This window comes from Electrona antarctica (assembly GCF_951216825.1).
Source record: "Electrona antarctica genome assembly, chromosome: 3".
Taxonomy (NCBI): domain Eukaryota; kingdom Metazoa; phylum Chordata; class Actinopteri; order Myctophiformes; family Myctophidae; genus Electrona; species Electrona antarctica.
This window is the reverse complement of record NC_136808.1, coordinates 34,119,138-34,145,710: the sequence shown is the minus strand read 5'-3', so window position 1 is coordinate 34,145,710 and position 26,573 is coordinate 34,119,138. Positions and strand designations below refer to the sequence as shown.

The 26,573-nt window shown below is 44.9% G+C and overlaps 1 protein-coding gene across 2 annotated transcripts in view; it reads right to left on the bottom strand.

The window, feature by feature from the left end:
- The window catches only part of LOC306920713 (nuclear receptor ROR-alpha A-like), a 168,495-nt gene that overhangs the window by 25,172 nt on the left and 116,750 nt on the right, over nucleotides 1–26,573 (bottom strand). The window contains exon 1 of one of the 2 annotated variants that reach the window (XM_079497554.1): nucleotides 23,693–23,886. The exons of the other annotated variant lie outside the window; for it this stretch is intronic. Coding sequence (XP_079353680.1) covers nucleotides 23,693–23,720 — 28 coding nt within the window. The 5' untranslated portion in view covers nucleotides 23,721–23,886. Of the gene's footprint in view, nucleotides 1–23,692; nucleotides 23,887–26,573 lie in introns of those variants that run through there. 2 annotated transcript variants of the gene reach the window in all.

The window sequence follows — 26,573 nt, the reverse complement described above, 5'->3', positions numbered from 1 at the left end:
TCACACACACACACACACACACACACACACACACACACACACACACACACACACACACACACACACACACACACACACACACACACACACACACACACACACACACACACACACACACACACACACACACACACACACACACACACACACACACACACACACACACACACACACACACACACACACAAGAACATTCCGGATCCCATCTCTCTCAGCCCGTCCTTTGAGAGCAGACTTCACTACAACAGAGGACACAGTGAATAATGAAGTGTTCACAACAAGGAGACAATGAAGACAGCAGCTCTGGGACAGACATACCAACACACTGGGGGCCAGACTGACAGACATGCACGCACGCACGCACGAACGCACGCACGCACGCACGCACGCACGCACGCACGCACGCACGCACGCACGCACGCACGCACGCACGCACGCACGCACGCACGCACGCACACACAGTGGTTCATGTGTAAGTATTCTCCTACTGTAGCCTACGTGTCATCTGAGTGGAGGTGGAGGTCATGTGATGTCCTTCATATACAAACAAGATAGATGCACTCAGCTAATGTGTGTGTGTGTGTGTGTGTGTGTGTGTGTGTGTGTGTGTGTGTGTGTGTGTGTGTGTGTGTGTGTGTGTGTGTGTGTGTGTGTGTGTGTGTGTGTGTGTGTGTGTGTGTGTGTCTGTTGTAGGAACCTGTAAGGTTTTTGTGTGAAATATAGCTCAACTGTCCACTGTTGCTATTCACACTTATGCATAACCCAATTAAAAGGATACTTGTTCAAATATGAAGTCAGAGTAATTATTTGTTTTAAAAATCCATTATTCCTTCTTATAAGCGTCTGCTTCTCTTTAGACAGAACTGGACTGGAAATGATGTTATTGTCCATTTGTATATAATGAGTATAGGCTTGAGTAGGCTTGTTTCCATTGTGGTCCTCTGTATAAAATCGGAATCGCTCAGAATCAGTATCGGCAGATATGACCCTGCAAATAATCGGAGATCGGATATCGGTCATAATTGTGCACCCCTAACCAAAAGTCCTCTCTCTCACCTTTATGCCGGTGTCAGTGATCACCCTCCTTTATGCCGGTGTCAGTGATCACCCTCCTTTATGCCAGTGTCAGTGATCACCCTCCTTTATGCTAGTGTCAGTGATCACCCTCCTTTATGCCAGTGTCAGTGATCACCCTCCTTTATGCTAGTGTCAGTGATCACCCTCCTTTATGCCAGTGTCAGTGATCACCCTCCTTTATGCCAGTGTCAGTGATCACCCTCCTCTATGCTAGTGTCAGTGATCACCCTCCTTTATGCCAGTGTCAGTGATCACCCTCCTTTATGCCAGTGTCAGTGATCACCCTCCTTTATGCCAGTGTCAGTGATCACCCTCCTTTATGCCAGTGTCAGTGATCACCCTCCTTTATGCTAGTGTCAGTGATCACCCTCCTTTATGCCAGTGTCAGTGATCACCCTCCTTTATGCCAGTGTCAGTGATCACCCTCCTTTATGCCAGTGTCAGTGATCACCCTCCTCTATGCTAGTGTCAGTGATCACCCTCCTCTATGCCAGTGTCAGTGATCACCCTCCTTTATGCCAGTGTCAGTGATCACCCTCCTTTATGCCAGTGTCAGTGATCACCCTCCTTTATGCCAATGTTGGCACCCGTTCCAAAGTTTGCCTACTCCTGTTCTACTGGATCTCTTCTTCACTAGTCCCTCCCTAACATGTTAGTCTAGTTTAAATTTTCTTTATATATTTTTTTTATCCCACGATTTTGTAACCCCATTTTTTTTACACCCAGTGTCAATTATCTAATGTAATCCTGGGCACTACACTCAAGCGCGTGGGAGGAACACGTTATTCCAACCAGTTCCTTTCCCCTCCATCTGGCCAGGGGGAGGCAGTTAAGCCGAGGTTTACTGCATGTTTTTTGTGAGGGTACCTATACCCTAGTCTAGTGGACACGGGGAGAACGTGCAAAGTCCACACAGAAAGGCCTTTTCGGCAACCCCACCTAGGGTATGGGCGCTGATGACTCAGAGGAGAGAACACACCCCCAGCGCCCACAGCGCCCCCAGCGGGAATCGAACCAGGATCTTCTAGCTGTGAGGCGACAGCGCTACTGACTGCGCCACCGTGCCCCCGTTAGTTTTTATTTGTTGACGAAATTGTCAATATATTTAGTCTCAGTTTTAGTCACCATAGCTTAGTTTTTAGTCCGTGAACAAAGGTAGTCGACGAATATTTTTCGTAGTCTTAGTCGACTAAATCAACACTGACACACGTCACGTGTAAATAAATAAGTATAAATCTAACCCCCTTGGGGTCCTCCCTCACAGAGCGTGCAGGGTCCCCTGCTGCGGTCCACTTCCTGTATGTTCCCAGCAGTCAGCAGTAAACACCGTCTGTAGTACTCTGTACACACAGCTGACTCCAAACACTCTTGGCTGTCTGGAGAGACTCAAACCGGATTTATATGATTTAGTTGTGTGTGCGGTGTCATGCGCCGACAATAGCAGATCTACAAGCTCCCAACGCGTTGCAGTGCAATGGGTTGTGAGCTTGTAAAGCCGCGTCGTTTACAAGCTCCGAGCACAACGAAGTACACCGCAAGCCAGTCAGAGGAGAAATCAACAGCTTGTAAACGCATTCCACGACGTGTGGACTGACTATCACATTCCAGGAAATGAAGCCATGAAGCGTGAAGTTGTGTTCTCCACTAGAAGTTACACTTATTGTCAGAGATCCCCCAGGGGCCCGGCCGGTCGTGGGTTCGACTCCCGATCAATAAAAGGCAGAAAAAGCCCCCAAAAATAATGATTAATAAAGGGATCCACCAGGGTCGCTCCACTGTCATCAGTAGACCTACAGCATTGTAGGTCAAGATGTGACTGGCCATGCATCGTGTGTGTGCGTGTGCGTGTGCGTGTGCGTGCGTGCGTGCGTGTGTGTGTGTGTGTGTGTGTGTGCACGCATGCAATCTACTAGCTAATGACTTGGTGTAGCTATTTACAGCTATTTTCAAGGCTGTCCAAACATTTTGATGTCCTCAAAGATCTCTCTCTCTCCAGGATGAAAGAGAGGGACTGAACAAGAGAGAAAGGAGAGAAGAAAACCATTTCAGGAAACTAATGAAGGGTGACCCTGAAACACACACTCATGAGACCACCGGAAGAGGGGGGGGAGGAGCACATGTACAGTATGGGAGGATGGAAGATAGAGAGAGAGAGAGAGAGAGAGAGAGAGAGAGATAGAGAGAGAGAGAGAGAGAGAGAGATAGAGAGAGAGAGAGAGAGTTTTTGTACCGTTTGTTCTAGTGATGGGAGATTAATCGGCAAACACATCGGTATCGGACGATTTTAGTTGTTTTTATATTAATCGGCATCGGTTCGATTAATCAATCAGACCGATTAATTAATCGGTCCGATTAATCGGTCTGTCTTTACAGATAAACAAGCCCAAAGTAACAGCTTGAACAGATCTACAAGCTCACAATATTAAATATAAAGGTATTTAAGTTAAATCTGACTTGCCTAAGCCTGCAGTGCAGATACCCCGTTACATGTATTTTTCAGAATGGACAAAATTGTTATAATTTTTCAATACAGAATGAGATCATATCGACATCGGTAATATCGGCCATAACAGCAATTAATTATATCGGATATCGATATCGGCCAAAATGTCTCATCGGCACATCCCTAGTTTGTTCATTTTATTTTTGTTTTGTACAGTGTACAGTATGTGGCCCATAGTGACATAGACCAATTCGGGATTAAAATCTTCCAATATATTATTTATGCCTCCAAATCTATAAATCTCAAGGCAGCCGGCAGTTCCACGCGCCGCACAAGGTGTCCTTTTTCACTTGAGCACATGCCCCTCAAAATGTCTGTGCACGCCACTGGGCATTTGAGACATGCCATTTGATGAGACCTTTCAGACCCAAAGAGTTAAAGATCTATGAGGGTTAATTTGGTTACCAACTCTCCATCATTATAGCTGGGGACCAACTGGAACCTCCTCAAGGACCACCGAGTGAGAGTCGCTGATGTAGATACATTCATATAATTTGCATTCAAATCACAGAGATCACGTCTGCATGGAATCAGTGACAGTGTGTGGTATTCACTGTAATTCCCTTCCAGTTAATAATACTCATCGGGCTGTAGTTTTGTAATCTGCCGCTGTAATACACACTCACTTATGTATGTACAAGGACATGCACACCTGCTATATTCCAAAACGCGCACACGCAACTTTCTCTTGCATTTATTTTCTCACACGCACGCACGCACGCACGCACGCACGCACGCACGCACGCACGCACGCACACACGCACGCACGCTACCCCCCCCTCTCTCTCTCTCTCTCTTTCTCCCCCTCTCTCTCTCTCTCTCTCTCTCTCTCGTTAAGATATGTATATCCCAAGCTGTGTTAATTAGCTGGCTGCTAGCCTATGGAGTGCTAATCCCCGCTGAATTATGGATTTTGACATCAAAGACCACATTCCAATGAAGCTGTATAGCTTGAAATTACTTTTAATTTGAAACCTGCAATTATTTATATAATATATAAATAAAAATAATGATATGACCAACAGAGGAAAACAGCTATGTATTTTTCAATGTCGCTGCTGGGATCTTCTTGGCTTTGTTATAAAAAAAGAAACATCATTAATTATCCTTTTGAAAAGCATTGACTTGATTAGAGATCGCCAGCCATTGCCGTACAATTCTAAAGTATTACGGAATGAGAGGACAATATATAGAGGCATGGAACCAAACCCCTTGTACCCTCTCAGAATTAGAGTGCAAGCTAACCCTATAAGACAAATAGTAGCCCTATAGATAATGATAACATCCAAGGGAGGACATCACCTTATAGGAGAGGAAGAGAAAGGAAGACAGACAGACAGACAGACAGACAGGCAGGCAGGCAGGCAGGCAGGCAGGCAGGCAGGCAGGCAGGCAGGCAGACAGACAGACATACATCTGCTTCTCTCTCCACTTGTCTCCTCTCTCTCTCTCTCTCTCTCTCTCTCTCTCTCTCTCTTACAATAAAAAAATACACGTATTTGTACAAGAATGTCACTACATGGTACATGCATTGGTTCTGCCATCTATATAGTACTGTATATACATGTGGCAATAAATCACCTTGGACCTTGAACCTCACGCAGTAAAATCCTATGTGTCAACTTAGCTTGACCCTTATACAGGTCCATTTCTACACTCTTTTTACAATGCTATACGTTGACAATTAGGATTTTACTGTGGGGTCGATTTTTACATCGTCAGAGTAACACTCAGGTAAATCTATTATGTACCAAGTCAATTCAGGATTTGTACATAATACATTGCCAAAACTATTGGTGCAAAATGTAATTACATTTTTCCATATACACAATTTAGCTGAGTGAGTTAGGCTTGGTTGCGCTCCAGTGTTGCACACAAAACATATCCAATGTACAAGCTCACAACACATTTGTGCAGTGGTGGAAAAGGTACTCACATTTTTACTTAAGTACAATACTTGAGTAAATGTACTTGGTTACTTTCCACCAGTGCTCACAACACATGTGTGCTGTGACATGCTGTGAGCTTGTAGAATGTAAATCTCTCCATGACACCAAGTACATAAAGCAGTCTTTAGGAGGAGGTCAGCAGGCTGCATGGGGGCCTGGCTCGCTCAAGGCCATTTCAGCGGGACAAAGGTTGTTGACTGATACACACCATATTAGCTGAGGCTGCAGTCAAACCTGGGACGATTTGGTGACAAGAAAGTGTTTCTGTGACTTCTAAATTAGTGGTCCTTCTCAACCTTTTCTGGATCAGGCACCACTTAAACATCTTGAAAGTGTTCGCACTTCGCAGACCACCCATGGGGTGAGCCCTTTCAAATAAACTCTTAAAAATGACTTAACTCATTCACTGCCATGGACGACTTTTTACATATTTCCTTTTATACACTAGATGGCGCTCTTTGGTAACCGATGATCCACCGTTGGATTCTCAGTGACGGGAGGAACAAGAGAACCACGTGCTCGCAAACCTCACCTGCCATCCACGTCAAGTTTCTACAACGTCTCTTGTATCTCTCTTCCTGTATCGTCCCACTGCCGACCGCCGCCACTGCATTTTCAATGGGCTCAGATTGAACAGATGCAAAGCATTGTGAGCTTGTAGATCGGCTATTTTCAAATGGCCGAAATGTACAGTATATAGGGCTGAAGTGGTTAATGTATGTTTTGTAATAATAATCAAAATCTACAAAGTAACTAGTAACTAAAGTTTTTAAATAATGTTAGTTCGTAGTAGTTGTCTCTGAGATGTAGTGGAGTAAAAGTAGGCCTACCAAAAATTGGAAATGTTCCAGTAAAGTAAAAGTACCTCAAAATTGTACTTAAGTAAAGTAATTGAATACATGTACTTAGTTACTTTACACCACTGCCTTTGGCCATGAGTGTGGCGGCTGGTTACGTAACAGGACTCTTGTGGATGTCTCTCCACTCTCCAGTCCAGCGCTCTTAAATAATCCATTGTGTCATGTGGACAGATGGCTGGACACGAGTCCATGGAGCAAACTCTCAGTTTCCTTGATGTAATCTGCCTCAGTTTGCTAACGGCATCCTGGGTCTCTGGAGGTGCCCCGATGTTGTTGTCGTCATCATCATCCCGAGTCCCAGACTCTCTGACAGACAGTGTGCTGCCAATGGACAGTGTGCATGCATTGCATACACTTGGCTGCCTGTGTACAAAGCAGTGTTATGCCTGACTTGGCCTGCGCATGCTGTCGCACACTGAAAATAACAGATTTACAAGTTCACGATGCGTTGCAACGCCAACACAATGTGAGCCCGTACATCTGCTATTTTCAGTATGCAATATCACTGGCATGCAAATAGGCATAAATCAGGCCTTAGGCTAGGGTGTAGTGGATTGAGATGTTTCTGTTCCAACAGAATTCAACAGTGTTACATTTAAGGAATTTAGCACACACATACTATTATCCAGAAAGAATTACGAGGTTATCTATTTATTTGTCTCTGTGAATAAATTAGGCTATATGTGTTTGAAACTAATTATTGCTTGGTAATTATTTTATCATTGCACTTGGATAACATTATTAGGAAACAACTGGCTATCTCGATGTATTACACCTCCTTTTGTTTGTCGGGGTTTGTTTGCTCGTGTTGATCTATCTGGCTGGGTTTGTTTGCTAGTGTTGATCTGGCGGGGTTTCACCCTAAGGCAGCTGTTTTTCTCAACAGAAATGCTTTCATGTAAAGAGGAGTTGTGAGTCATGGACGATGAAAGCCAGACACAGCCAAGTTAGTCAATCTGTTTGGTTGATTTAAAATGCATATACTGTCTTCTTCTTTTGACTAATTCCCATCGGGGTCGGTAAAATGCATATAGGCCTACTGTATAAGAACATAGTTGCACATACTGTACCTGTCAAATTGATAAAACACAAAAAAGGTGTGAGCCATTACGGTCCTTTGAGTGTAACTGTGCCTCATGTAGGTGTTGGAGGGAGTTAGTGAATGGCTCTCACAATGACACATTGAGTAGGATTGTCCTTCTTTCCTAGTCACATAGAAATAGTTTGCTAACCTTGTCACCTAGCCAAATCACATTTAGCTTAATGCATACTCTCTCTTAGCTTATTCGCCTAGCTTATCCATGTCATACTGTAATTGCCTAGCCCTAGATGTATCCCTATGCCCTTTATCCACACATAACAGAAGCACTGTCTTACAGTCTATCTAGAACATAGGATTAGATGTATAGAAGTATAGATTCTTCTTAGAAGACACGGAAAACTCCACAAAACAGAGAATGCTACTTTCCGCACCATGGTTCAGTGTGGACGCCTTGGTAACATTACAATATCCCTCTGTCCTAAAACTGGTAGCGTGTGTTTGTGTGTCCACTGGAAGTGTCAGGGACTCTCCAGCCATTCCATGCCTGGCCTCTGCTAAATGGAATACCATGAGTGTCCATTGACATGCAACGGAGCCACAGTCAGGGCTATTCATAAGCGTGTGAGTGCAGGCAGGCAGCTCTGTCTGTCCCAAATGGCTGTTGGTGATCATGCTAGCATTAGCCTTGCAGCAGATCCCCTATACTATGCCTTCGTAACCTAACAGCCTCGGCTTCTGTGTGACATGTTACTATAGATAACTGTTATGTTACACAACACCAACCCACCACTGGGGGGGGGGGGGGGAGAGAGAGAGAGAGAGAGAGAGGGAGAGAGAGAGAGAGAGAGAGAGAGAGAGAGAGAGAGAGATCTGCCCAGTGGTAGAAAAAAAGTACTCACATTTTTTACTTAAGTAAAAGTATTAATACTGAAACATAGAAATACTCTGTTACAAGTTTGTAAATTACCGGAATTCAAAATGCACAAAGATATTGACATCAATGTCACTTAAAGTACCAAAAGTAAAAGGTGTACAGGCTTTAGTTCCGACATACTATTGGTCCGAGTGTCATTAGATCAACAACCTACCACCTCAAACCCTAACCTAACCCTTTCCGCAAGCACGGAGCAGCGCATGATCGACTGCATATCCCAACGTTGTTCCCGCATGTCGGATCTTTGGTGTATCGGATCTGCGTGTGCAAAAGTGTAAAAGTAAAAGTACTCATTATTGCAGAATGTCCCATTTCATGTTTTCAAATGTATACAAATATTTTGAAAATAGCAGATCTACATAGCTTTGCGAAGCATTGTGAGCTTGTAGATCGTCTATTTTCAAATGGCCGAAATGTATATATGAAGTGGTTATTGTGTATGTGTATGTTTTGTAATAGTAACTAGTGACTAATAAAGCTTTGAAATAATTGTAGTGTAGTAAAAGCAGTGCCATCGCTACGTACTGTATATACACGCAATACGCACTGCGCGTACAGCAACACGCCGAGGGGGCAACAATGTGCTAGAAAGTACTAAGCCAACCCTCATAATAACAATTTTCTTCACGGCTCTGCTGCATAATAACGAGCGGCCGTGTGTGTGTCCTTGCAAACGGCAAAAGTAGTCGATCTGCATGAAGAAACACAGTGCTCTCGTGGGAAGGGGGGCAGCACAAATATCCTACGAGTAGGGCAACCTTAATGGTCAGCGACGTCCCTGAGTAAAAGTACAATATTTGCCTCTGAGATGTAGTTTAGAAGTAAAAGTATTGGAAATACTTTAGTAAAGTAAAATTGTACTCAAGTAGTACTTAAATGTACTTGGTTACTATATTATGGTCAATACACTTATCATGTGAAATGTTGCTTTATGTTTGGGGTGTATCTAACACAGGATTCTATTTTGATTAGCAGTAGCGCTAATATTGTTCATTAATAGCAGCACAATTGTCCAGCAACTAGTTTATTTAAAGTGTTAAACTTTTCCCAGGTGGAATTTTAATAGCCAGCAACCATACAGCCACCAGCATGTCTGTAACTGTCACACCACCACCACCACAGCAGGCCCCTGTTGTAATGGGAGGGAGAAACTGTACGGAACTGATTCAGTAATCTGTGCATTGCAGTGGTTGCGATAACACTCTAATTGTATGGCGTGCGTGCGTGCGTGCGTGCGTGCGTGCGTGCGTGCGTGCGCATGCTTGCATGTGTGTGCATGCTTTCGCTTCTACAGTATATCTGCTATTTCACGGATGCTTTCCTGGTCTTAATGGGATGTGTGTCTTCTATGGGTGTCTTCTATGGGTGTCTTCTACAGTATAGGTGTTTTATATGGGTATCTGTCTTCTATGGGTGTCTTCTATGGGTGTCTTCTACAGTATAGGTGTTTTATATGAGTATCTGTCTTCTATGGGTGTCTTCTACAGTATAGGTGTTTTATATGGGTATCTGTCTTCTATGGGTGTCTTCTACAGTATAGGTGTCTTCTATAAGTGTCTTCTATAAGTGTCTTCTATGGGTAACTTCTATGGGTAACTTCTAGGGGTGTCTTCTACAGTATAGGTGTCTTCTATAGGTGTCTTATATGGGTGTCTTCTATAAGTGTCTTCTATAAGTGTCTTCTATGGGTGTCTTCTATGGGTGTCTTCTATGGGTGACTTCTAGGGGTGTCTTCTATGGGTGACTTCTAGGGGTGTCTTCTATGGGTGTCTTATATGGGTGTCTTCTATGGGTGACTTCTAGGGGTGTCTTCTATGGGTGTCTTCTATGGGTGACTTCTAGGGGTGTCTTCTATGGGTGTCTTCTATGGGTGTCTTCTATGGGTGACTTCTATGGGTGTCTTCTAGGGGTGTCTTCTATGGGTGTCTTCTATGGGTGACTTCTAGGGGTGTCTTCTATGGGTGTCTTCTATGGGTGTCTTCTATGGGTGACTTCTAGGGGTGTCTTCTATGGGTGTCTTCTATGGATGTCTTCTATGGGTGACTTCTATGGGTGTCTTCTAGGGGTGTCTTCTAGGGGTGTCTTCTATGGGTGACTTCTAGGGGTGTCTTCTATGGGTGTCTTCTATGGGTGTCTTCTATGGGTGACTTCTATGGGTGTCTTCTATGGATGTCTTCTAGGGGTGTCTCAGCTGCACCACAGAACCAAACGTGCGATTGGTGTTAAAAGCTGCATGCAGAGTGGAGGTTGTGTATGCGAGCTAACCTCATTCCACAGCACTTCGGCTTAAAGCAGCTACAACAGCAAGGAGCCTTTATCAACAAGAGTTCTGACTTTGTGTAGAGAGCAAATGAATATCTGAGCATAATGATAAGGCAGTTGTTCCAAAAACGTTTTTGTCTCAGGTCACCTCTGTAAATAACCTTTTCATCCAAGACACCCCTGGATCGATCAATCAATCAATCAATCAATCAATCAATCAATCAATCAATCAATCACTTGTATGAGTCAAAATGTGGACCATCTGGAGTGAACCAGTGTGCCTTTAGAGAGGTCAGTTTTGATGGTAGATAGGCATGGGGTTTTGGCTAGCTTAAAGATGCATTCTGTTTATTTGAATCAATCAAACCAATCTGTATGGTAGAATATTATGAACCTCTCTGTGCTGTCAGCGCATCCACGTCTCTCTGTACCCTTTGTCTCGGTTTAGAATGTCTGATATAAAATGATCACACACACACACACACACACACACACACACACACACACACACACACACACACACACACACACACACACACACACACACACACACACACACACACTAGACGTACAGTACAGTACAGTACAGTACAGTACAGTACAGTACAGTACAGTACAGTACAGTACAGTACAGTACAGTACAGTACAGTACAGTACATCTACTATTTTCACTAGTTTGGCTAATTAACGGTTTGGGAACCACTGCACTACTAGAGGATGCCTCCAGTCAGACCGGATCACCACAGCTTAGCACCACCATAGGTGACTTACTGACTTCCACAGCGCATGGCTCAAATGTGTCACATCGCGACAGCACTGCACTTGGCCGGGTGGGGCAGTCCCTGCCCACCACCACCACCACAGGTGACTTACTGACTTCCACAGCGCATGGCTCAAATGTGTCACATCGCGACAGCACTGCACTTGGCCGGGTGGGGCAGTCCCTGCCCACCACCACCACCACCACCACCACAGACGTTACGGGTTCCAATCCACCGTGGTGCATCCAGCTTTGTGGGGCATCTATGCGAACACGATTGGTGCGGGGAGGGTGATAATGGTCATTGCACATGGTCTTATACGGGCTGGGGCAGCACCTGGCATGTCAGCAGGGAGCGCTGGGCGGGAGGAGTAGGACAAAGGCCCTATGTCCTCCCGGAGGGGCCCGGGGGCTCCTCACTGGCAGGTGAGTCAGTAGGATACAATAGCAGTGACAACACAAAAAATGTGTGTTGGGAGAAATTAATTGACATAACGACTAAATTGGGGGGGAGAAAAAAAGGGGGAAAAATAATTGGTTACTCTAAATTTAGAGGGGGAAGAAATTTGGCACATATTGTAAAATGGGCACATAACACGAAAAATGACAGGCCCTTTACAAAGTGATTATTAAGTCCAGTGCCTAAGTGGACACCAAAGTAGACTTTTCAAGAATGACACATAATTTCTCTACTCTGACGCACCGGTAGCACTTAGGAGCCTTTACTCCCTATATCTCTCTCACTCAAAGCCATTTTCTCCTTACATCCTCTGCTGTCTTTCTCTCCATTTCTCCCACATGTTTGAGAGAGAATATATGTATACTGTATATTGGCCATTTTTTAATAACTGTATTTGTACTTGCGTGTACTACAAGTACTACCGTCCAATCCACCCACTTTAACAAGGATTCATGGGATGTGATTTGTGTCAACTTGGAACCAGAATGTATTTTTGCACAAGCCAGCAGGTTGAGGAGAAAACGCAGATTTCTATTTCAGTTTAGTCATAGTCTTTGGAATGAAACTTGGTTTTAGTCAGATTTTGGTCACCTGGAATGTTTTAGTGTTTTAGTTGACTAAATCTACAAATGTATTTTGGCGGGCCTTAATGCCATTGTAATGGCTGATTTTGCAGCGTGACGCGTTGTGAGCTTGTAGATCTGCTATTTTCAGCATGCAACAAATACCTCAAAATTGTACTTGAAGTACAAGTACAGTACTTGAGTAAATGTACTTTCCACAGTAAATCAACGATTGCAATTGCCTATGCCTATATGTTTTTGTTATTTTTTTCTGCTCTCTAAAGCACTTTGAGCTGCATGTATGTATGAAAGGTGCTTATTATTAGTTAACGTTACATGACCCATATTGTTGCTTTTTTATTACTTCATACTTTAATCATCCTTTCAAGAGTATCAGGTTTTAGTTTTAGTTAAAAAAAAGTCTTACATGATGTTAATTTATAATCCCACTTTTTTGTTTTTGTTTAGGACCAAAACACTATCAACCAGCGAGGAGGAAATTAATTTGTTAAATTAGCGGGTGTAGCGTTTGATTAGGATTCATAAACCTGCAAACAATCTGCCCTCTGTGTGTGGCGCCACACTGTATGTATGAAGAAAGAAATCATGTTCAAAGCTACACGTGCCTTTTCATGTGCTCCCCGTGGACGCAATAAGGGCTAAAACTGCTCACACGCAGAAGCATCCAGATAATATCATAATGAATAATTAGCGGCGGCAGGGCTAAGTGCAGGATAATGAGGCTAGGAGATCGCCATAGGAGGCAGTGCGCGGTCTGTTGCTCTGTTTACCCAAAAATGCTAAAAGTGTTGCAGTAAGACAATTCCCACATGGATAAATTAGCCCAATCCGAGTATGGGAACCAAGTGAGCAATAACACGCAAAAAAAAAAAGAACAAAGACGAGAAGGACCTTGTCCCTCAGCTTGGATGTGTTACATATGAAGCAGGAGGTCACACAGACATGAAAACATCTATTTCTCTAAGACCATGGCCACAGAATGGCAGCTTCAAGGCAAGCTAGGGGCTCGTTTCTGTCACTCGAAAAACAACGTGAAACAGGTTTTCAACTGGAGACATATTTTTAAATACATAAATCTTTGTTGTTGTGTCACCCATGGAAATCCCAAATCCATGCTTCAAAGAGAACATAGTAATAACAGAAAGACAGAGACAGATAGAGAAATAAGAGAGGTATTATTAAAAGTTTGACCCCGCTATAGGAGACTGCAGGTGCTGAGACACAACATTTTCCATTCTGCAGACCCCCGGCAGCCCTCCACCTCTCTTATCTCCAGCACACAGGTCAGCATGGCCCCTGTATGCCTGATGGAGGCCTCTCTGTAGGCCTCTCTGCTGGGGCCACACTGTGGTCCAACACCCCCTGTATGCCTGATGGAGGCCTCTCTGTAGGCCTCTCTGCTGGGGCCACACTGTGGTCCAACACCCCCTGTATGCCTGATGGAGGCCTCTCTGTAGGCCTCTCTGCTGGGGCCACACTGTGGTCCAACACCCCCTGTATGCCTGATGGAGGCCTCTCTGTAGGCCTCTCTGCTGGGGCCACACTGTGGTCCAACACCTCCTGTATGCCTGATGGAGGGGCCTCTCTGCTGGGGCCACACTGTGGTCCTCTCTGCTGGGGCCACACTGTGGTCCAACACCCCCTGTATGCCTGATGGAGGTGCCTCTCTGCTGGGGCCACACTGTGGTCCAACACCCCCTGTATGCCTGATGGAGGTGCCTCTCTGCTGGGGCCACGTGGTCCAACACCCCCTATATGCCTGATGGAGGGGCCTCTCTGCTGGGGCCACACTGTGGTCCAACACCTCCTGTATGCCTGATGGAGAGGCCTCTCTGCTGGGGCCACACTGTGGTCCAACACCCCCTGTATGCCTGATGGAGGTGCCTCTCTGCTGGGGCCACACTGTGGTCCAACACCCCCTGTATGCCTGATGGAGGTGCCTCTCTGCTGGGGCCACGTGGTCCAACACCCCCTATATGCCTGATGGAGGGGCCTCTCTGCTGGGGCCACACTGTGGTCCAACACCCCCTGTATGCCTGATGGAAGGGCCTCTCTGCTGGGGCCACACTGTGGTCCAACACCCCCTGTATGCCTGATGGAGGGGCCTCTCTGCTGGGGCCACACTGTGGTCCAACACCCCCTGTATGCCTGATGGAGGTGCCTCTCTGCTGGGGTCACACTCCCTGTCCTCGCTATCTCTCTCTGGATGTCTTCAGGCCCTTAGCAGTGTTGATTTCGTCTAAACGTCTATGGCGAAAAATGTTCGCCGACTACTAACTAAGACTAAATATACTGACAATTTCATCAACAGATAAAAACTAGACTAAAATGTTAGGGAGGGACTGGTGTAGAAGAGATCCAGTATAGAACTAAAAGACAAGTCGTTTTGTGTTTGGTTGGGCTCGGGTGTTGCACTCTGAAAATAGCAGATCTAAAAGCTCAGCTTTAGATAAATACTCACTGTATAAATACTAAGGATCATAACCTCTCAGGTATACATCACTATATTAAAGTGATCACAACAGTCCTCTATCAGGCATACATCACTCATTCTATCTCTCTACATAAACACATATTATAACATATTTTATATTATAATAACGTGATCCTTCTCATTCGCCCCTTCTTTCTCTCGGCACCCCCTCTCTTTGTGTGTTGCTACATGATTTATATAATCCCGTGTTTTCAAGGTTAAGTTAACACTGTGTGCGTATGGACAGGTGGAGAGTGTACTCCAGGCCTCCGTACGGAGCCCCCAGCTTTCCTGACCAGAGTGGCTGACCTCTGGTGCCTCATGGCGGGTGGACCTCTATGACTCTGTCCCCCGCATTCTGGTGAGGTCAGGATCTCTCTACCACCCTCCTCGTTGCAATCTGCTGCCAGTTCCCTGACACCCGGCGTCTACGCCTCTCTCTCTCTTCCATCGTTCTCTCTCTCTTCCCATCTATCTATCTATCCATCCATCCATCTATACTGAACTCAACTCACTCTAAAAAGAAAAATCAACTGGCCAGCTTTGATGTGTATGGGCAAATTGTTCCAGAGCCTGGGGCAGCAATCAATCTATCCATCCATCCATCCATCCATCTTTCCACCCACTGATCCATCTTTCCATCCATCCATCCATCCATCCAACTTTCCACCCACTCATCCATCTTTTCACCCACCCACTCATCCATACATCCATCCATCCATCCATCCATCCATCCATCCACCCATCCACCCATCCATCCATCCATTCACCCATCCATCCATCCATCCACCCACCCACCCATCCATCCATCCCTCCATCCATCCATCCACCCACTCATCCATCCATCTATCCACCCACCCACCCATCCATCCCTCCATCCATCCATCCATCCAACTTTCCACCCACTCATCCATCTTTTCACCCACCCACTCATCCATACATCCATCCACCCATCCATCCATCCATCCATCCATCCATTCACCCATCCATCCACCCACCCACCCATCCCTCCATCCATCCATCCATCCAACTTTCCACCCACTCATCCATCTTTTCACCCACCCACTCATCCATACATCCATCCACCCATCCATCCATCCATCCACCCATCCATCCATCCATCCATCCATCCATTCACCCATCCATCCACCCACCCATCCATCCATCCCTCCATCCATCCATCCATCCATCCATCCATCCATCCATCCATCCATCCACCCACCCATCTACACAGTTGGGTAAGCTGCTGTGTTTAAGCCAATGGTAATCCTATGACATAACTAACTACCTACCACCTCCTCCACACATTTAACCCACTCACGGCCACATCAGCTATTGATAGGAGGGAGACGTGTACGAGAGACGGTAGGGAAGCTGAGAGGGAGACGTGTACGAGAGACGTTATAGGGAAGCTGAGAGGGAGACGTGTACGAGAGACGGTAGGGAAGCTGAGAGGGAGACGTGTATGAGAGACGGTAGGGAAGCTGAGAGGGAGACGGTGTACGAGAGACGGTAGGGAAGCTGAGAGGGAGACGGTGTACGAGAGACGGTAGAGAAGCTGAGAGGGAGACGGTGTACGAGAGACGGTAGGGAAGCTGAGAGGGAGACGTGTACGAGAGACGGTAGGGAAGCTGAGAGGGAGACGGTGTACGAGAGACGGTAGGGAAGCTGAGAGGGAGACGTGTACGAGAGACAGACAGAAAAGCTGAGACGAGACAGTGTAGGAGAGTAGGGGTGTAACGATACATTTGAATAGTGATATGATGCAGACCACAGTACATGGTCGACGATACGATACATGGACAATATTGGTTCATTACTATACCATACTATATGATTCAATGATATATAATTGATAAAGTAACTATTTAGCCAAGAAATTAAATCTGTGGGGATGTGTGCAGGTTTTTTAAGGGAAACAATATTATGGATATAAATAAATAAACGCAATAAATCTCTGACCATGGACATTGTATTTGAACACACATGGACACACCCGCACCTTGACATGAAGACAGAGAATACACACAAGTCGATAGACCAAGTGTAGCGATATGGAATGGAAAAGTAATTAAACATTTTTTCCTTCTTAAAAAAGTACTTAGTATTGCTACAATTATTTGCATTGCAAAAGGATTCGATACGATACAAAGTCAAACGATACGAAATGTTACTGTTTACATATCGATATACTTAATTAAAATCGATATTTCAATGCAGTTACTGCATCGTTACACCCCTATAGGAGAGACAATTCTATTATATATTGTGCTGTATTGATGAACACACACAAAAATGTTCTATTGGATGACAGATCCTTTAAACAATTGACAATGCAGACAGAGGGCCAATTAAATCGTTGTAGATTAAACACATTAAATAGACATTGATTTAGGCTACACACTCTCTCTTGCATGCACGCACGCACATGCACACACGCACGCACAGTGCGTGTGTGCACCGGTAACTCACAGAAAGTGTAAAAAGAAAATGTTTGTCACATAGACCAACCTTCCTCAAATCAATGTGTCGCTGTTTTCGAAGTGCTGCAAGCAAAAGAGTGTGCAAAATCAGGGTTGGGTCATCATCAAGGTCAGCCAAGAAGCGGACCATGAGAAAATAGTTGTGTTTTGCCACGGTTATTATGCACGGAGGTCAGGCTGAATGATTCACTTTGTGGGCACAGATGAGGGCCGTGACCAGAGAGTGCACGCTAGACACGGCTCATATAATCCATCTTGTACACCTTGTGGTGTGTACTGCTTGACCTTCTCATCCACACCTGCACAACACAGAGGCCTAACTGTTAGCCACTGGGAGCTGCCCAGTCCAAACACATCCTTCTACTGCTGACCACTGGGACCCAGCTGCGCCTATAGGAACGCTAACTGTCGTCTACTGTTGTTCTAGCTGTTTTGTGCTGTGTTTGTTTTGTTGTATGACATATCATATTTGTATATGGCTAAAGAGCGAAACAAACTATTACTACTACTACTACTGCTACTACTGCTTCTTCTACAGCTCGTGGAATCATGAGGGATCCAATCCATCCCAACCATACACTGTTTAAGATGCTGCCGCATGGAAACCGGCTACGCATAATCAAAGCCACCGGCAATAGACTGCAAAAAAGCTTCTTTCCACAAACGATCAGGTACATGAACGAACTGTCAAGAACGAGAAAGAACCAGGGCAAAGAGAAATGCTACCCCCCCATCCGTTCTTTCTTGAACATACTACAGTACATACAGTTGAACATACTACATACTGTACATACAGTCTCAGAGGCTCAGGGGTAGAGTGGCCGGTAGAACGATCGGATGGGAAAAGCGTGAGGTTCTCATTTCAATCCCGGGATCCCTCAGAGTTCGCGTCAAAGTGTCATTGAGCAAGACTCTGAATCCCTAACAAGATGTAACAATAAAGTATTGGACCTTGAACCTTATGATGGCCACTGGGAGCTACCACGGGCACAAACAAAACAAGAAAGTTAAAACATGAATACAGAAAACCACAACTCTAACGCATACACAGAAAATTCACATGTTCATAGAAGCATGCCCAGATCATAGACGGTGGAATCACATCTGACAGGGGCTCAACAGCTTAAACGGAGCAAGACGGAATCAAGGAAATGGAGGGCGATTTATCAATAGAATCCTTAAAGCCTAGTTGTTTAGACCAAAGATTTGCGATGAGATGATACTTCTTCAACCCTTTAAAACCTGAGGCTGATTCCAAAAATGCCTTCTAAAATAAAATACATTTTCAAAAATAGCAAGATGTACATGCTCTCAAGTGATGCGCTGTGAGCTTGTACATCTGCAGTGCTTTTTTATGATTTACCTTGGGCTTTTTATGCCGTTATAGAGGGTATGCGCATGACATCAACATCATACCTAAGTTATGCGGGAACACTTCGTTATATGTCGTGCGGCAAAAATAGCTGCCCTACAAGCTCACCACTCATTGTGGCTGCGACTCATTGTGAGACAGTAGTTTGTACATTTCTGGCGCGTGATACTGTCGTAAGGCAAAGTATATATTGAAGCGTTGGAAAGTTGTGGAGAAAGATCGCAGCTCTGAGTTCTGAATTACCCTCAAGACTTGGATTCTTGGATGTTGTTTCTTCTGTTAAAATGGATGACATGATATAGGTAGAGATTGTACATGACATGATTGTAATGAGGCTATCGGCCTCTTGTATGTATATTATGCCAACTTATGTCCAAAGAAATGTCACCAACAGAGGTTGTTGTAAACGCCAACTCAATCTGAAACACAATACCAGACGCCTGAATGACTGAAAGGTGATGAACCACAGCTGCTTTGCCTTGTTCGAACAGATTTTGCCAATTCAACCATAATGCTGATGTTGCGTTACCCTCCAGTCATAGCTATGACACACTGTCGTGCATGTGCAGGCATAGCGACATCAGTGCATGCAAGTAATTTGTAAGTAATATTATGTTATATTTTGTTTACGTTTTCAAATGTAATGAATATAAATAATAATAATTATTATTATTATCCAGTGTTTAAATATGATAACAGTCAATATTAGCATTGTTAGAAATTATACATCACATCCATATAAATTCTGACAATGATGTCAAATATAGGGTTGGATCCTGAAGTCATTATGAGGACAACAACACGATGGCATACCGTACATTAGTGGTGTGTGTAGTTTCAGCTAATCCTACTAGAGTCTACAGACAGGACCCTACTAGGAGACAACGTACACCTTCCTTAACGTTTCTTATTCGTCAGTAATATTAGTGTTTGGATTTCTCACATTATTGTGTCATTGTTGTGAACAACACAGAGAGCAAATGGCTGGTAAGCCAGGAGGCTCTAAAGCTTCTCTCCATTCCCTCCACATCCTCACTAATCTGGAGTGACAGCAGCCGCCGCCATGAGAGCGAGAGAGAGATGGGGGGACAACAGATAGAGGGGAAAAGAGCAGTAATGCAACAGACAAGGATAGAACAAGAGTATAGTTGCTGTGGCTAGCTCAGCAGGGGAAAGAGAAAGAGGGGGGTGAAAATTGAGAAAAGAGTCTGGAAGCGTCGTCTAGCATGTGAAGTCTTATGAATGGGGGTTGGGACTCAGTGTAGTGTTGTTGAGGTAGTGCTGATGCTTGGGGAGAGGAGAGGAGAGGAGGTAGTTGTCGAATTGAGGGGGTGAAGTTGGAAGAAGAGGATTATGTGTTGCGAGATCCGGGGGAGCGCAGTAAACAACAGCCCCCCCCAACCCCCCCAGGGGTGGCGGGTGCCTAGGTTAATTCCTAACAATGGTATGTTGTTTTACACACAATCACACAGTCACAATCAAAAGCGTTTTATAACCAAGTATGAGGTTCCTTCGAGGGAAACTGCTTTAGTACGTGTCACAGCAACAATTAACCCCCGACTTACCACGGTTAATGATTAACGCAGAGATAAACACAGACATAAGGACTCGTATAGGACTGTACAGTTACTATAGTAGACCCAACATCCATTCGGACAGTAGACTATAGTAGATAATACTCAACATCCATTCAAACAGCAGACGTCTATCCATTATACCATTTTATTTTATTTTTTACGTCATGTCACAAAAGAGACATGTCGGCCGAAACGTTTGTCTCTCTTCTGACGTGATGTAAAGATAAAATAAAAGAGACAAAAACTCACTCTCACCACTGTGTACACTGCCCAGTACCTTTATAAATGATATTGATCTAAGAGGATAGCACGCCAGAGAAGTCAGAATGCGGTGGTTACAAGAAAAGTCATTTTTACATTATACTCAACATCCATTCAGACAGTAGACTATATATTATAAACAACATCCATTCAGACCGATCTCACCCAAACACTGTGAAATAGCACGGATTGGCAATTCCGTACATACACGCCTAAAAACCCCAAAATCTGTACGGAATTGCCAATCTGTGCTATTTCACCGTGTTTGGGTTTGACATTATTATGATTCTGTGCTACTAGGTGACAACTCGGACAGGGCTGAATCGCTCTACCGATCGTGGCAATGTTCGACACGGCAAGGTGGTGTCTCTTGTCTATGGGGAGGAATTCAGTGTAATATGAACAGATTTGTGGGTTTTCTAGGCGTGCATGTACGGAAATGCCAATCCGATCTATTTCAGCGTGTATGGGTGACACATTAGACATGACATCTGCTCAGCAAGTAGACTGCACAGCAGTAGTAGCAGCAGCAGTGATAGCAGAAATGGCAATACTAATAATGTAGCCTCGGCCGGGAGGCGAACCCGGGACCTATAAGTCCAGTCGGCTGAAGAGCCAGGCCCGATAGGCAAGCAGCAACGCAGCACCGTATAGCCTGCAGTCGTCGTCCCTACCTGGAAGCGTGTCCACATGCGCCAGTCAGGAGCTGGTCTCCACTGACTGGAAGAATCTCCACAACCAGGCAACTAACGTGCTGTCGACTACGCTGCATTAGGTCTGTAACGCTGAGGAACGAACGGAGGAACCTATTCACATTCACACCGCTGCCACATGTAGCCTTGGCCAGGAGGCGAACCAGGCCGGAACCTATCAATCCTATGTTATGGTACCAGTCTAGCCAGGCCTGATAGACAAGCAGCAATGCAGCACCGTATAGCCTACAGTAGTAATAATAATAATAATAATAATAATATAATAATACATGTAGTTGTAATGACGGAAGCAGTCAATGTATGGACAGATCACACTTGCTCAGGTATTAAAGTGTATAAACAACCACTGAGTATTGTGTTTTATGCACTGTAGTGATTTGGAAGCTGGAGTGGCAGTTATGTGGCTAGAACAGTATTAGAGATAAAGGAACACCCCCCCCCCCCCCCCCCCCCCGCCCCTCTCTCTCACACACAATTCAATTCAATTCAAAGGGCTTTATTGGCATGAGAAAACATACGTTTACATTGCCAAAGCAGAAAGCACAATACAACGATACAGCAATACAGTCAAAACAAAAAATATGTACATTTGAACGTCAGAATCTTCAATAGATCAATTTCTATATTGTACCAAGATCACTGGATGCAGGTATAGTGCAGGAATATACACAATACACACTCTCTCACTCCCTCTGTACCACAAGTGTCAAATACCGCTAGTTCCATATATAGGTCAGTGTAACACCACATGTCAATACCTCTGCAAAATGGACAAACATCAGCCACTACTGCAGGCCATACTGCAGGCCATGGAGAGGGAGACAGAGAGAGAGAGAGAGAGAGAGAGAGAGGCTATGCTGTCACTGTGATGAGGGACCTGTACTCTAGAGACAGACTTGCACTTCCTAACACAATGTAAAAACTACACAAATGTTAGGGAGGAGTTATTTCCAAAAACTCGAAACAAATTGGCCAGAATTCCAAAGTATGAAGTATGACAGAAAGGGAAACATTTACCACTCCTTCCGGGGGAGCAGAAATACTCTGCAGTGTTTTGGCTGCAAAAGATATGTCAATTCCTGTCACAAGAAAAGGGACAACCAGTAGGATACAGATACTGTATATGCAATGTTTTACTTATACTGTACCATCTGCTTTATTTGTTTCCTTTCATTGATATTATGTTGTTTATTACATTTTTCATGTCATAATTGAAATTGTGCTTTGGCAACACTTGTCAAATGTCATGCCAATAAAGCCTGTTGGATTGAGTCGAAAGCATTTGAAGTCCCACGCGTCCTCTCCTTCTCTGTCCTGTCCTGTCCTGTCCTCAACCCATCCTCTCCCACTTTTCTCATCCTCTCTGGCTCCTCTCACCCTCTCCCCTTCTCTCCTCCCCGTCTCCTGTTGTCTTTTGCTTTTTCCTCTCTCCTCCTCTCTTGTCTTCTCTTCTCCCGCCAACGGCCACTCCAGAACGGAACAACACGGTTATAGGAAAGAGAGGAGGAGAGAGAGACAGAGAGCGAGGGAGAGAGCGAGAGCGAGATGGAATACATACAGATATCCTCCTTCAAGTTACTCACTCTCACCTGAACACAAAAATGTATTTCACTTCATTCATGCTGGAAATGTGGGAGACAGAAATACGTGTGTGTGTGTGTGTGTGTGTGTGTGTGTGTGTGTGTGTGTGTGTGTGTGTGTGTGTGTGTGTGTGTGTGTGTGTGTGTGTGTGTGTGAGAGAGAGAGAGACAGGATACTCTTATATCACAGTCTCAGTTTGACAGGTTGTGCAGTTACATGAGGACGTGTCCTTACGTGACTAGTGCACATCAGAAAGAAAAACAGAGTCAGACATCCACAAGTCCCCTCAGTCAGTCAGCCATGATTCAACTAACACAAATACACTCCAAACAACAGAGGCCAGTCGATGTGACACTACAGTCACCCTCTGTCTCTCTCTGACTGTCACTTGAGACCACAAAACACCCAGGACATGAGAGTCCAATGTCAAAGCCACACACACACACACACACACACACACACACACACACACACACACACACACACACACACACACACACACACACACACACACACACACACACACACACACACACACACACACACACACACACACACACACACACACACACACACACACACACACACACACACACACACACACACCCTGAGTTGAACTCTGAGTGTGTGAAAATGGACGTGGTAACTCTAGAGTTCAACTAAAACATTCAGCCTTTTCAGTGTGTGAGTGCATGTGCATTTTCTCTCGGCACTTGTTACTCCGTCCGCAGCTGCTGCTCTGTCACACACCGCCTGCATGCAAACCAGAGAGGAAAGAACAACAATTTAATTCCCTCTTACCTTTCATGGCTGAGATGACAAAATACATATTTAAAATCCTCGTCCATAGAAAAGAGACCCCCTCGCACTTGTGACAGCCAAAGCTTCCTCGCCGGCTTTAGTTCCTTCACCGTTCTCCTCTTCTACTTTGTCTCTGACTCTCTTCTCTGTGTATCTGACAGTCTCTCTCTCTCTCTCTCTCTCTCTCTCTCTCACACACACACACACAGTCTGTGTGTGAGTGTTGTGTCAGTGAGTGCCTCTCAGCTCCACCACATGAGAATCCATGTGACAGTGATGTCAGCAGCCCAGTGCCCGCCCCCTAAGCTCCGCCCAGGAGGCATCAGATTGGCCGGGGCAGTCGGCCAATCGGAACGCATGGGAGTGGAGTGGCAGCTTGGATGTGCTGTGTGTGTGTGCGTGTGTGCGTGTGTGTGTGTGTGATCGTGCGCGCGTGTGTGTTTGTGTGTGACTGTGTGTGTTTGTGTGTGTGTGACTGTGTGTGTGTGTGTGTGTGTGTGTGTGTGTGTGTGTGTGTGTGTGTGTGTGTGTGTGTGTGTGTGTGTGTGAGCATGCGTGCGTGTGTGTGTGGCTGCATGCGCGTAAAGATTAGTATAGATGACGGACAGTATTGTGTTGCACAGTCTCTCTGTCACATTCTTTGCAAGTAAAATAAATAAAACAGTTGAACACACTAAACATAAACTTCTATCTATGGGCTGAACCGCATGAAGCAGACCCATGCTGAAATGGAAAATGTCTTTTTCAGGAATGCTGCAACGTCAGCGTGCTTTAAGGTTGCAGAAAAACATCTGTACTAGAAGCAGGGCAGCGTTGTCCTCATGTCTACTCTGTTTCCCCTCCTCTCACCCTAACCAAGGTTCTATATCCTCTGTTTATCCCATACAACTCTCTCTCTCTCTCTCTCTCTCTCTCTCTCTCTCTCTCTCTCTCTCATGCACGCACGCACGCACGCACGCACGCACGCACGCACGCACGCACGCACGCACGCACGCACGCACGCACGGACACACACGCACGCACGCACACTCTGCTGTCAAGCTGTGTAGTACATATTACTTAACCACTCATCAATGTTTGCTGAATATTATTTTAAAGCACACACGGGCCATTTATAATTGAGCTATATTCAATGCATGAAACCCGCTACACAAATATTCTACAGTGTCCTCTCACCTTGGAGAGAAGGGGAACGTAAAACCTTTTTTGTACCGAGTAGTGTGGTTAAGAGCTAGTGTAAAACATAGCAGGCTGACCTTATATACACTGTGATGTAAGCAAGCAGCTGCGCCTAATGAAATGAATAATGGGTGTGTTACGTTTAGGTGTGCCAATGTGCACGCATTGACTGTATTGTGTGTGGTTAGTTACTGTATATGTCAAAAAATACCGTATACCAGGAGTAGGCAACCTTTGGCAGGACAGGTGCCCACATTGGCACAAAGGAGGGTGATCACTGGCACACTGGCGTGTGTGAGAGAGAGAGGATTTTTGGTTTAAAATAAACTACTTAAAATGTAGTAAAATAAAGTCCCTTACATCTGTATGTAAATTACATCCTGCACATAATTCTACACTCATTAAAACTCTGACCTCTGACTGGGGAGGGAGTCTGGGAGATCATTGATCAATTGCTGTGTTATTGCTTTTAATGCTTCTAGAGTCTAATGATCATTATAACAATGTGAAAGAAAGTATTTAAAAAGAAGGGACAAGGTTATATTCGTGGACAATCAAAATATGTTGGAATTTTTTATACAAATAAATGTTGACATGGCACACCGACTAGAAAAGCAAAACATGGCACTTGTTTCAGAGCCTTGCCATGTCGTATTTTAGTAGATAGTTACTGTACTGTGAATTTTCATGATGTCGGTTGTCGACTGCACATTTAAAAAAGTGCAGAGCTCTCCAAAGAAAGCTCAGGGCATCTGTGATCTACAGTATATTGAGTTTGAAGCTAAGACTAAGTGACATACTAAAACGGCTATCGTGGGAATGAAGCCTGAGCAAAAAAAAACGTATCTTTGCGTATCTCTTTACCACTTTTTCTTTAAAATTCAAAAAGACAAAAGAAAATACATAATTTGCCAAGCCACGGGTTAGTTTTTTTTTTTCAATTTACGTTTTATTGAATTTTGATCAAACATACATGTAAACGAAACGACCCATGGGTTAGTTTTAACCTGCCACGGGTTAGTTGTAACCTGTCACGCATGTCAGGAGCCACGGGTTCGTTTTAACCTGCCACACATTTCGGGAGCCACGGGTGAGTTTTAACCCGGCCACAGGTTAGTATTTCTAACCAACGTATATACATCCCCCTAAACAGTGGACATTTAGGACCACATGGTACCAGCCTAACAGAGGACCATAGCATCAGGAAAACAACGGGTCACTGCAGTTTCAGCCTTGTAATTCCTGATAATGCAGTCACCGGTTATCATAGTGGAGAGCGAGGCAGGCGCAGGGGGCTTCTGACTTGCACACTGGCTGTGTCATCAGAGTGGCGAGCGGAAGATATCAGTCCGGTGAGGGTTCTGTGGTCCAGCATGTACAACATTGGGTGTATGTCGACAATGATCCCTACGGCGAGAAGGACACATACTGTACAGTACAGGGTTCAGCAGCACCACTTGAACAGGAAGACGAGAGAGTGGGGAGAGCTCCCGCTGCCTGGATCGGAGAAGGCTGTCAAAATCCGCGAAGGCCTGATGCCGCTTTGTGTTGTCCAGTTTAGCGTCACTTTGCACCGTAGGTTACAGAGGTGCTTCCCTTGAGAGCAGGGATCCACCACAGGAACATACAGGTACAGGTACGAGATGCTGGATGGATGGATGGATGGATGGATGGATGGATGGATGGAGCCGGGCGGCTCATC